General features: G+C 44.3%; 1 protein-coding gene across 8 annotated transcripts in view; it reads right to left on the reverse strand.

Annotated features, from left to right (window-relative positions):
• Positions 1 to 3,769: 3,769 nt before the first annotated feature.
• Positions 3,770 to 12,285, reverse strand: part of Ppp2r5c (protein phosphatase 2 regulatory subunit B'gamma) — a 169,214-nt gene continuing 160,698 nt past the window's right edge. For 5 of the 8 annotated variants that reach the window (XM_045154873.1, XM_045154876.1, XM_045154874.1 and 2 more), the window contains one exon: positions 6,197 to 6,466. In XM_045154873.1, the coding sequence (XP_045010808.1) occupies positions 6,335 to 6,466 (132 nt within the window). In that variant the 3' untranslated portion in view covers positions 6,197 to 6,334. Of the gene's footprint in view, positions 6,467 to 7,593; positions 7,599 to 8,515; positions 8,535 to 9,154; positions 9,211 to 12,285 lie in introns of those variants that run through there. The other 3 variants (XM_045154875.1, XM_045154879.1, XM_045154882.1) reach the window with 2 other exon arrangements.

The raw sequence follows: 12,285 nt of genomic DNA on the forward strand, positions 1-12,285 counted from the left end.
GTGGCCACGGCCAGCTGTCTTGTAGGGATCTGGAGACTGGAGCTCCGGCAGTCTCATGTCCCCTCAGGCCTTCAGGTGTGCACAGGAAGTGCGCTCAGCTGTGAGCCATCTTTCCAGCCCTGGAGACACTGCTCTCATCATTTTCCTGCCATGACATGAACCTCTCTCCCCACTCCATTTCTCTTCTTGTGAGGACAGCCACTCGGTCATGGGTTAACTTTTCTCCAAAGGTTGCTTGGGCCTTAGTCTCCCTTTCTGTTTAGCAGATGGAGACCCACTCTGGCCCTCTCCCCTAGGCAGTATGTTCACACTGGGGGGCCCCCTTCAATTTCTGCACACTAGTTAAAAGCATGCAGTGGGGAGCTCACTATTCATCTGCCTCCATCCAGTGGAAGCTTTGGTGGGCTCCCGGAGGAAATCCTTTGAGAAAAACTGAGCAGGAGGCCCCAGCTCACGGGCTGCCCCTCACTTCATGCTGTCCCGAAACCCACCGGTAATGCAAGGCGAACATCTTCTCACAGGGTACGTTCTGGAGGCAGAAACACGGAAGACCAATGAGGTTCCATGGGAGAGTGAGTATGTGCAGACACTTCTGCAGAGAGCTCTGCCTGGTTGCAAGGGCATTGAAGAGCCCAGGCCACCCTCCCTGCTGCCCCACAGGGTTCCTGGGGCTTTCTCCACTCTTTTCCATCACACTGCTGAATGGACACCAAAAATGTGTCACTAGCTACTTTTATTGTAGGAGTTGAGAAGATAATCCGAGACCTCATAGACTGACTAGTAATTGGTTTATTATACCAGTCTTTAGAAATTGACACCAGAAAGCCCCATGTAGCCCAGCTTATGATTACCCATGTATCTGTAAAATATCCACGAGAGTAATGTATGCTAACTTGACTTTGAACTGCAATCTTTTTTGACCAGGAAAACCCAGGAAGAGACAAAGGTGCATTCTAGTCTTCCTTCCTCCATCCTTCCCTCTCTCCCCTTTTCCGTTCCTTCTTTTTGAGATAGGGCTGGCCTTGAACTTGTGATATTTCTGTGTCAGTCTCCTGAGTGCTAAATCCCAGTAGGTGTGAGCCTCCACACCTGGTAAATTCTAGTTTTTGACACACTTCTTCCACAAAGTTCTGTAGAATTTACATAACGCATTTGTAAAGTGGGACATGGTGGCTCACACTGGTAATCCCAACGTTCAAGAAGCTGAAATAGGAGGATCACTGGAACTCACTGTGTAGCCCAGGGTGGCCTGAGCTGGAGTAAGACCCTGTCTCAAAAACAAAATAAAACAAAGAAAGAACAAGTAGGGCTGGAGAGATGGCTTAGTGGTTAAGCACTTGCCTGTGAAGCCTAAGGACCCCGGTTCGAGGCTTGATTCTCCAGGACCCACGGTAGCCAGATGCACAAGGGGGCACACGTGTCTGGAGTTCGTTTGCAGTGGCCAGAGGCCCTGGCGTGCCCATTCTGTCTGTCTCTCTATTTGCCTCTTTCTCTCTCTCTGTCTGTCGCTTTCAAATAAATAAAAAAATATTTTTAAAAAAAGAAAGAACAAGTACATAATGCTTTTTTTTTTTTTTTTTTTTTTTTAAAGCAGAGGGCTGGAGAGATGGCTTAGCTGTTATGGAGCTTGCCTGTGAAGCCTAAGAACTCAGGATTAAGTCCCCAGAACCCACATAAGCCATATGCAAATGGTGGTGCATGTGACTGGAGTTCATTTGCAGTGTCTAGGGACCCTGGTGCATCCGTGCTATCTCTCTCTCTCTCTCATATATATACATACATATATACCTCCATATCTATCAGAGATGTGAGGCAACAGGTTGGTGGGGAGAGGGCACAGCTTCCAGCTTGGCTTTGCCTCTGTGCCTTGGCACTGCTTCATTCTCAAAACAAAACCCAAACTCCACAACGCCAACAAATTTGCATTCAATTAAACATAGTGGATTTCAAACTTTTGGTAGTAGACTTTCCAATTAAATCACGTGTAAAATTTCTTATAATTTTATAGGTTCATGTTACTAAAATAAAACCAGTAAGGGGCTGGAGAGATGGCTTAGTGGTTAAGGTGCTGCCAGCAAAGCCAAAGGACCCAGGTTTGATTCCCCAGTGTACACATAGAGCCAGATGCACAAGATGGCACATGTATGGAGTTTGATTGCAGTGGCTAGAGACCCCCATGCACCCATTCCCGATCTGCATCTCTCTCTCTCAATAAATAATTTGAGAAACGTAAAAAGTCCGGTAAGAATAGAGGCTAACATTTCTCCAAAGTGCTGAAATTTGGTACAGAATGCCTTGAGACTTTTTTCTCTTTTTCTTTTTCTTTTTAGGCAGGGACTCACTATTAACTCAGACTGGCCTTGAACTCATGGTGATCCTACCTCAGCTTCTTGAGTAGTGGGATTACAGGTGTATGTTACCACTCCTGGGTAAATCTTCTAAAAAGTTAAAACATTTTAACTCACATAAAATATCCTCAGGAGCATGTGTGCTGCCACAAGACTGAAGATGTCTGAGGGTCTCCTGGCTCTTGGTCAGCCAACTGTCTAGTTCTTGCCCTCCTGTGCCCACAGCCTTCCCAGGATGAAAGAAGCAGGTCCTAGGGCTAGAGTGTTCATGGTTACCCATCAACCTTACTGAACGGCTTAGGACTTGCCTACCATTATCATTCAGTGAAGGCAGACTCGGGGCCTCTGTCTGGACTGTTAGTCTATCTGGGCGCTTCCACAGCTGGCGTGGTGGAACAGGCATGGTATGTAGGACCCTTCTACCTGTAAGAGGGTCATGGTGGCTCCACTCAGTGTTGTCTGACCTCAGGCAAGAGACTTAACCTTCGTGTGAACAACGAATGAGGAGGAGTTGCGAAAATTAAAACACCAAGAGATGAAAGGCACCTATGATGCCAATGCCCTTGGCATAAATGTCTGTGGTGAGAAGTGCCAGTTCTCATGGGCACCACTACTAACCTGGGGCCAATGAGAGAGAGATGAAGAGCCATGCTGGTTTACTGTGAGCCTCTCTGCCCTGCAGTAGAGCACCTTAGAGGGGCACAGTCATAGTGGGGCCCCGCCAGTCCTGCCCGGGACTCCTGAGCCTCTGGATTTCACTGAGCATGAAGGCCTTCCCTGGCTTCGGGGCTGCCACTTCATCTCAGTGGTCTGTTGATTCCAGTTACTTCCCCAGGCCTGACATCTAACCAGTGAGCTGTTCCTGGTGGAAGTGGGTACAGTGGTTCTCCAAACACCCAACACTGTCAGTAGGTTTGAAGGCCTAGGGCGACTCCTGCTGAGCTCCTGCCAGAAGAGCCAGGAGATGAGGGTAGATGACAAGGGTCAGTACTCCCAAGGACACTGTTGCTACCTCCCAGAGGATCAGGGAAATGCCACTTTGTTCTGATCCAGCTGTGAGGAGAACACTCTCTTCACCAAGGAGGAGGTGGGTCACTGAGGACCTGCTTTAAGTCGGTCTACCTACTCCCATGTCTACATCTTCATTTATACATCACAAAACTTCATTCAGTTTTTAGAAATGGATTCTGATCCACATTTGCCTCCTCAAAAAGCAAGATTTTCTTATAAATAAGCACGATAGCTTACAGGATCAGCTTTGAAGCGCTAACTAGTAGACAGCGTGTGGCTGGCGCTCACGCGTGGGGACAGGACACAGGATGCCTGCTTCCTACCTGAGCTGTTATCTTGCAGACAGAAACCGGATGTGTTGGAACCATCCTGCCCAATGTCATGGCTAAATTTAGCTTCAGGATGAGCAATAAAATTCACATGTTCTTTATTTAGTCCATATAATACACCATTTTAAAGAGTTCTTTAAAATTAGATAAAAGAGCATATTAAATGGCAAGTGTATGAAGTCTCTCTTCATAAACAATGTCAAAACAAAAAGTTCTGAATTACAAAATGTTAAAAAATATGTTGGTACTTAACATTTCACTAAAGCATAAAGTTACAGGTATTTTCTAAAGAAAAATAATTGTGCCACTTACCTATTTTTGCTGTTTCTATGAACTTTTTATTCTGTACATAGGACATTTTGTACAAAATATGAAGTCTACATTTTATTAGTCATTACCATAGAACAAAGATACAATGTATATACAATAGTGAAAGGAAGCCACACTAAAAAGACGCTTGGAACTGTGACGTTTCTGGGGTACAGATACATTTTGGAAAGAGTGAGGATGCCAAATGCAGAGCTTTATGAAGAAAAACAGTCACCGGTTTATTTTCAATGCAGGACTTTTGAAACCAGTCTGATAGGAAATAAACAGTGTCTCTGAATAACAATATGTAAGGCGAACAATTAGCACAGGGAATCCGAGTACTAGCTAGGGAAACCTTAATAGGCCAAAATATTAAGTAATACTTTTGTCAAAAAAAATTAGTTTCTCTCAAAACGTTTTTTCCTTATTGGTGAATGTTTGTCTTCAATAAAGACCAGAAATAAAACCTAGACCAGAAGATGTTCTTATATGTTGAGCTTTACACAATCTCCCAGACACTGCTATCTTGCTTTCCATCCAGGGCAAAGGTGTCTTCTCAGAGCCTCTCACCACACACGGAACGCCCCCAAATCAAGGATATCTGAGAATCTATCAGCTAAAGACGAGAGTTCAAACAATGGTATATCAAAATACACAGACGCTGCTTTATATAATAAAAAGCACCCTTTTTCCCTCAAAAGGAGAAGGCATCTCAACTTTTTTAAAATTAAGAGATTTCATAATGGTAAAATGGATAGATACTTGTCAAGTTTCTCAGGAAGTGTTCTCATCAAAAAACTGACCTGTCTACCTCCAGCTGGGGCCACTTTTCATTTAGTGCTTGCTGCTGGCTCTCCACACAGGGAACCCTCCCCGCAGATGCCTTTCCTCCCCGCCAGGAGGAAATGAGTGTCATCAGTGGATGTAAAGGAAACCCAGGCGGCAGGTACAGCAGCCACACAGGTACAATGTCTGATTTCACAATCATTTCATGGATGGATACCCAAGACCACAATGAAAAAACGCATCTTAAAAGAAGCCACATTTTATCTCTTAAGTGTCAAGACATTCAACGTTAAGCTATATATGTATATATATATATATATGCCAGAAACAAAAGAAACTAGTCACTGTTCAGAATAGCAGTACACATCTCAAGTAGCTTTCGAGCAGGATAAATAAGTGAAAATACTGGCCACCCTGAGAGAAACGAAGACCAGACAAAGCACTATGTGTCAGGACCTCTCCTCGTGCTACTCCATCTAAAACAAAAGCTTAATCCATGCAAGAAGTCTGAGAGATACACAGCAGCATCTGAAGACTGATGGCAATGCAGACACTGCACTTCCCTTATGAGGCTGGCGACAGCTCTTTCCAGCATCACCCTCGCTGCTGCTCCCCACAGCGGTGAGTGCGCGTGCGCATGGGGCCCGGCAGCACCGACAAAGCTGTCTTGTTACTTGAAGCCCAAAGGCAGCTGCAGTTTGCATTAGGCCAAGTGGCTTAATTCATTGTAACTCTCCAGATATGGAATTCTTGGCCACTATAATTTTATCAATTCAAGAGCCTTGCTGAAAGGTTACAATGTGCAAGTAGATGAACTGATTCCACAAATAAAAATATGAACACATAATTTAAATATTCCAATTCCAGACAAGGGAGACAGAGAAAGTGCTTTTGATATGACTTTCTCCAGTAAGCTTACTTCTGGAATCCTGGGCTCTACCACAGACTAGGAAATATGGCTTTCGGTAGACACAAGAGATGTAGGGCATTTTGTGCATGCCATTACCAAAGTAAAGAGAGACCGTAGAAGGTGGCTGAGGATTGTCATGTCACTTCCCTGTAGGCTGCTAGCATGTAAAAGCAGAGAGCCATTTCTGTGAGACAACCAGGAAACAAAAACTTCAAGAGATTGTAGAGTCTTAAAAAATAGGTAATAATTTTTAAAGTGTTCTTTTGATTTGGAAATCACTGGTATTAGCACAGAACCACCTAATTTAGAGGGCCATCGATTCCACCTGGGCAGAACATGAGGATGGTGACCAGGGTGCTTTCCTACATCTCTGACTGGGACAATCTCAGGGCCATGCTGGGGTGGTAACACTGAGGACATGTCACCAGCCCATGGCTTGGCTGACAGGGCCAGAGAAGCCACCATTGTTTGAACTCCTAATCTTGAGCTGAGGCGGATGTGCATTACTGCCTATAGAACGGGGCTGGAGGAAGCTTCGACTGTGACTCTGAGTGTAACTGATTGGTGTGGCACAAACAGTATGTTTTCTACAGCATCCAGAAGGGAACTGGCAGGCCCAGCCCAACACGGTGCTCCGGAGGCTAGCGCCCATCTTGGGAGACCAGCTCGTCGGCTCTGCAGTGAGCTTCCAAGGCTTTCTTGGTGTGGGGGTCCTGAGGCAGCTCGGACTTGCGGCGCGCAAGAGGACGGCCCTTCTTCAGATCTTTCTGAGCCTGGAATCACAAATGCAATGGAGTTGGCTACAAACTAAGCTACTTGAGTTAGATGTCAGGAGATTAAGAGGCAAGGGAGAATCAGCGCCATGCTGTGGCCTCACAGGCCACAGGGAAAGGGAATTATTTCTCAACGTGGTCATTCGCTGAAAATACCCTGTCTACTAATAGTAACCTCATGATTAGTGTGAATAACTGAGGACAGCATTGACATATAGGCTTCTAAAATGCATACTGTTTGCAGAATCCTGTAAAAACTCTATCTTACAAAATATGACCAAATTCACTTTATGATCATGTCTGTTACAGAAGCACTTCAGGAAGTAGAAATTTCTGCTAGAGAGAAACTGAATGAAAGAGACACACAACCAGATTTAAAACCATTAAGTGAGCTAACAAGCTCATACTACTGACATTTGAGCAAAGACATCAAGTAGATCATGTGGAAGGAAAAACCCTCTAGCACTTAGAAAAACTAATTAGCCTAAAATTTCCAATGTTAAGGGCAAGAAATAAAAGACTTCCATCTCAGGCTGGAGAGCTGGCTTAGCCTTTAAGATGTTTGCCTTCAAAACCAAAGGACTCAGGTTCAACTCCCCAGGACCCATGTAAGCCAGATGCACAAGGGGAGGGGCACATGTGTCTGGAGTTTGTTTACAGTGGCCAGAGGCCCTGAGTGCCCATTCTCGATCTGCCTCTTTCTCTTTCCTTCTCTCTCTCTCAAATAAATAAATAAAAATAAAACAATTTATAAAAGACTTCCATCTCCATTGCATTCTGTCTGAGGTTCTTTTAATTAAATGAATTCCATTTTTGTAGGGGATTTAGATGATTTTATTTTTATTTTTGTGTGTACATGTTGAGACAGAATCTTACTGTATAGCACAGGCTGGCCAGGATCTCACTGTGTAGCCCAGGCTGACCTCATACTAATGGCAGCCCTCCTGTCTCAGCCTCCCAAGTGCTGGATAATAGGTGTGAGCTACAATGCCCAGAAGATGTGCATAACTGTATTTGCAAAGAGAGGGGAGCCTGATATGGAACATTTATCTGCCAGAAACATTTCCAGGAACAATAAACAGTTAAGCACATCATTCAGCTTCACAGGAGGGCCACTGCATTAATACCAGTACTCTGAAGCAAAGCAAGCCATCTAAACTGTCCAGACAGTGTACATATCAGATCCCCTCCCAGCAGCACCTTCTTGGATCCAAACCATAATCAGAATTGTCTTCCTTTCTGGTCAGTGTCTCCAACAGAAAGAAGGTAGTATTAAAGTAAGTAAGCTACTTTTGTGGTATATCCAGAAAACAACAACAACTTGTTTAAAGTCAATCATTTGACCACAAAAATGAACACAAGCAAAACAGCTCCTCACAGTTTCTGGATATCTGGCTTTAGTATGTCAAACATGTTTTGCTTTAATGAAAAACTCAGAGACCTGCACAGGCCATAAACAAAATATCTACACATTTCTTAGTAAATGCATCCTTAAAAACAGCAACAGCATCAAGACTTAAAAGAACTGTGTATGACATCATCGTAGGATTATTTCTAGAACTGTGACTTGAACATTCACTTCTGTTGTGGCTTTAAAAGGCAGTGACTTGTGGTTTTGCTTCCTTGGAAACCAATGTGACGTGGGAACGGCAGAGCCACCCACATCAGGACGCGGTGCATGCCACCAGCCGCCATGCTTGTGAGAGCACATTTACTGATCTGGAAGGCAGCTATGCTCATTATACCACCAGCGTTCCTTACCTTCCTTGATTTGGGACAGGGTTTTGCTATGGAAGCGCAGGCTAGCTTGAAACTCATGAACCTCCTGTGTCAGCCTCCTGAGTGCTAGGGTTACAGGTGTGTACCACCATGACTGGCAGGCAAGAGTGCTTTAGCTTGGAAAGCAGGGCTTTCTTTCCATCATCAGAAACTCAGGAGGTAAAAAAAAACAACCCCTGAATTATGCTCATGCTAAGGTTAAATCAACATTTTTACATACATGAAACATGTCAACCCCACTGAAACATCTTCACAGAGAACAGCAGTAGTCAGACCCTTGGCACTGGAACTGATGAAGGCAAACAGACCAAGCTGAGTCAGAGCTCTGGGAAGCACAGGATGCTGGCAGGCACACTTGGGCCTCTCTGCTTAGGCATTTCAAATTGATGTGTGAAGCAGAGAAGTACTTGACAAACCATGAGAGGAAGGAGGAGAGAAACAGGAGGCAGGAAAGGATGAGACACCATGCAGATGGTTGTCCTAGATGAGTAAGTCCTCAGGGAGAGGAAGTGCTGGCAACATGTGAGCACAGGTTGATGGACAGGAAGCTGGGAAAGTGTGGGCATGAGACTCAGGAGCTCAGCACGCTGGCAGGTCCCAATGGCTGGTGTCAGTGGTCAGGACAGGAGGACCCAGGGGCTGGGCACATAGCACTATGCATGTTTTTTTTTTATCTTATAAAGGCATAAATTCAAATTACTACTTAATTTGGGGCAGCACTAATAAAAATTCCTGAAGGGACTTTTTTTTTCTTTTTTCTTTTTTTGTCTTGACTACTATCACAAGCTGGAATGACATGGAAGAAAGGAAAAATACCTCATGTACACAACAAAACTGGTCAGTTGTTTTGGACACAGAAAGCCTTACGTGTGCACTGCGCATTGAGTAACGAGTACCTGCACTGCCCACCTTCGTCTCTACACCTTCCTTACTTGCAGGGTTGACATTGCTTTTTTCCCGACCAACTGTTAAAAATGAGAATTGTAAACATTTTAAACAACTTTGATAGCAATATTATTCACATGAAACTTATTAGCTTTTTATGGGGTGTTTTGTATAGGGTAACACAAAATTCTTAAAGGCCCTCACTTTCCCCACAAAACCCCAACCACATTCTTTTCTTAGCATGAGGGTCTCTTCAACATTCTTTAAGGACCACCATCTCACTGTGTCTTGAACATTCAAGTCTGTTTAAAGAAACAGTCTTTTTGGATAAGCAGCTGAAAATAAAACTGAAGGGGCATTGACAATGTCACTAAATACGAAAACCCCAAAGCTTAACTTGTGAGCTGTGAACTCATTTGATTTTTGCGAGTCTCATTAAGTAGCCTGTGCTAGCCTCAAACCCATTACTCCCCTGTCTCAGCCTCCAGAGTTTTGGAACAACAGGTGTGTGCCACCACACTGACACTTGGCATGCTCCTCTTGCTCACAGAGTCTGAGAATTGAAGGAAAAAATTTCCAAACATTTCCAACTAGGATGAGTTTATCATTTTAAATATACTTCCATCCAGGGCTGGAAAGATGGCTAAGTGGTTAAGGTGCTTGCCTGCAAAGGTCTAAGGACCTGGGTTTGATTCCCCAGTACCCACGTAAAGCTAGTGCACAAGATGACATATGCTTCTGGAGTTTGTTTGTAGTGGCGGGAGGTCCTGACATATCCATTCTCTATTTGCCCCTCTCTCAAATAAATAATTTAAAGAAAGAAATATCTCCATCTAGATAGGCCAATAACAATTTAATTGGTTCTGTGAATTCAACTAACTTACAGCAATCTGTAAACTTGACACAGGGTAATACTGCATCTTCCATCTCTCTGCTCTTTCACAGTTGTTTTAGTAATTGTAGAGACTTTGTATTTCCACTGGAATTTTAGTTTACCTATTTCATTCATGTGTGTGTGTGTGTGTGTGTGTGTTGTTTGTTTTTTGAGATAAAGACTCACTCTGGCCAAGGATAACCTGGAATTCACTATGTAGTCTCAGGGTGGCCTTGAACTCACGGCAATCCTCTTACCTCTGCCTCCCAAGTGTTGGGATTAAAGGCATGTGCCACTACGCCCAGCTAAGTTTACCTATTTCATTATCACTTATTTTAATTTTATTTTTTTGAGGCAGGGCCTCACTCAGGATGACCTTGAACTCTTTATTTTTTATTTTTATTTTTTGAGGTAGGGTTTTGCGCTAGCCCAGGCTGAGTAGGAATTCACTATGTAGTCTCAGGCTGGCCTTGAACTCACAGTGATCATCAAAACTCTGCCTCCCAAGTACTGGGGATTAAAGGTATGTGCCACCACACCTGGCTCTTAAAAGTTTTTTTTTTTTTTAAGTTTAGATTTATTTATTAGAGATGGGGGTGGGGGGGGGGAGAGGGAGAGGGAGAGAAAGAGAATGGATGCCAGGGTCTCCAGCCACTGCAAATGAATTCCAGATGAATGTGCTACCATGTGCACCTGGCTTACCTGGGACCTGGAGAATTGAACCTGGGTCCTTAGGCTTCACAGGCAAGCACCTTAACCATTAAGCCATCTCTTCAGCCCTTGAACTCTTGAACTCTCTCTCTTTTCTCTTTTTGGTTTTTTGAGATTACAGTCTCGTTCTAGATCAGGCTGACCTGGAATTCACTATGCAGTTTCAGGGTGGCCTCAAATTCATGGCGATCTTCCTACCTCTGCCTCCCAAGTGCTGGGATTAAAGGCGTGCACCACCATGCCCAGCCCCCCCCCCCCTTTTTTTTAAACACTCCTCTCCTCAAGCTTCTCTTGGCCAGGTGATTTCCTTCCTTCCTTCCCTCCCTCCCCCCCCCCTCCCTCCCTCCCTCCTTCCTTCCTTCCTTCCTTCTCTCTCTCCTCTCACTTTTCTTTCTCTCTCTTTCTCTCTCTCTCTATTTCTTTCTAGTGTTTCAAGGTAGGGTCTTCACTGTAGTCCAGGCTGACCTGGGATTCACTATGTAGTCTCAGGGTGGCCTTGAACTCACTCGATCCTCCTACCTCTGTCTCCCAAGTCCTGGGATTAAAGGCGTGCGCCAACACACCTAGCTCTGATTTAAACAAAAAAAAAATTTGTTCATTATTTATTTATTTAGTTGAGAGCAACAGACACACAGAGAGAAAAAGGCAGATAGAGAGACAGAGAGAGAATGGGTGTACCAGGGCTGCCAGCCAATGCAAACGAACTCCAGGTGCATGCACCCCCTTGTGTATCTGACTAACGTGGGTCCTGGGGAATAGAACCTTGAACAGGGTCCTTAGGCTTCACAGGCAAGCGCCTAACCACTAAGCCATCTCTCTAGCCTTCCTTTAAAAAAAATTTTTTTTAATCTAAGACAGATAGAGAGAGAGGCATTGAGAGGGGTGGAAAGAAGGGGGGATGAAGGAGGAGAGAAAGAATGGGTGTGCCAGGGTCTCTATAACCACACTACAAATGAACTACAGACACATGCACCACCTTTGTACATCTGGCTTACATGGGAATCGAACCTGGGTCCTTAGGTTTCATAGACAAGCACCTTAACTGTTAAGCCCTCTCTCCAGCTCAACCTTTTATTTATTTAGTTTTTTTTTTTTTTTTTTTTTTTAAATAGGGTCTCACTCTAGCCCAGGATGACCTGGAATTCACTCTATATTCTCAGGGTGGCCTTGAACTCATGGCAATCCTCCTATCTCTGCCTCTCAAGTGCTGGGATTAAAGGTGTGTGCCACCACACCTGGCTTCCAGCTCAACCTTGAACTCTTGATCCTCTTGCTTCTATTTCCCGAGAGCTGGGATCATGGGCTGCACTACCACTGGGGATGACTCCTGGGCTTTGAGCTTTGAGCATGCTAGGCAAGCACTGCCAACTGAGCTACATTCCCAGACCCAGCATGTCAACTATGAAAGGAAAAAAAAAAAAAAAAAAAGGCCCACTTGGATTCTGGTGAATACTAAGTTAATTTGGAGAGAACTAACTTCCCCATGGCACCTGGTCTTCTGATTCAAGAATACCATCGACAGAAACCTAAAGGCAAGGGGGAGGAGTAATTTTGTAAGAATGCTGTGGTA

Source organism: Jaculus jaculus, chromosome 7, assembly GCF_020740685.1.
Source record: "Jaculus jaculus isolate mJacJac1 chromosome 7, mJacJac1.mat.Y.cur, whole genome shotgun sequence".
NCBI classification, from domain to species: Eukaryota; Metazoa; Chordata; class Mammalia; order Rodentia; family Dipodidae; genus Jaculus; species Jaculus jaculus.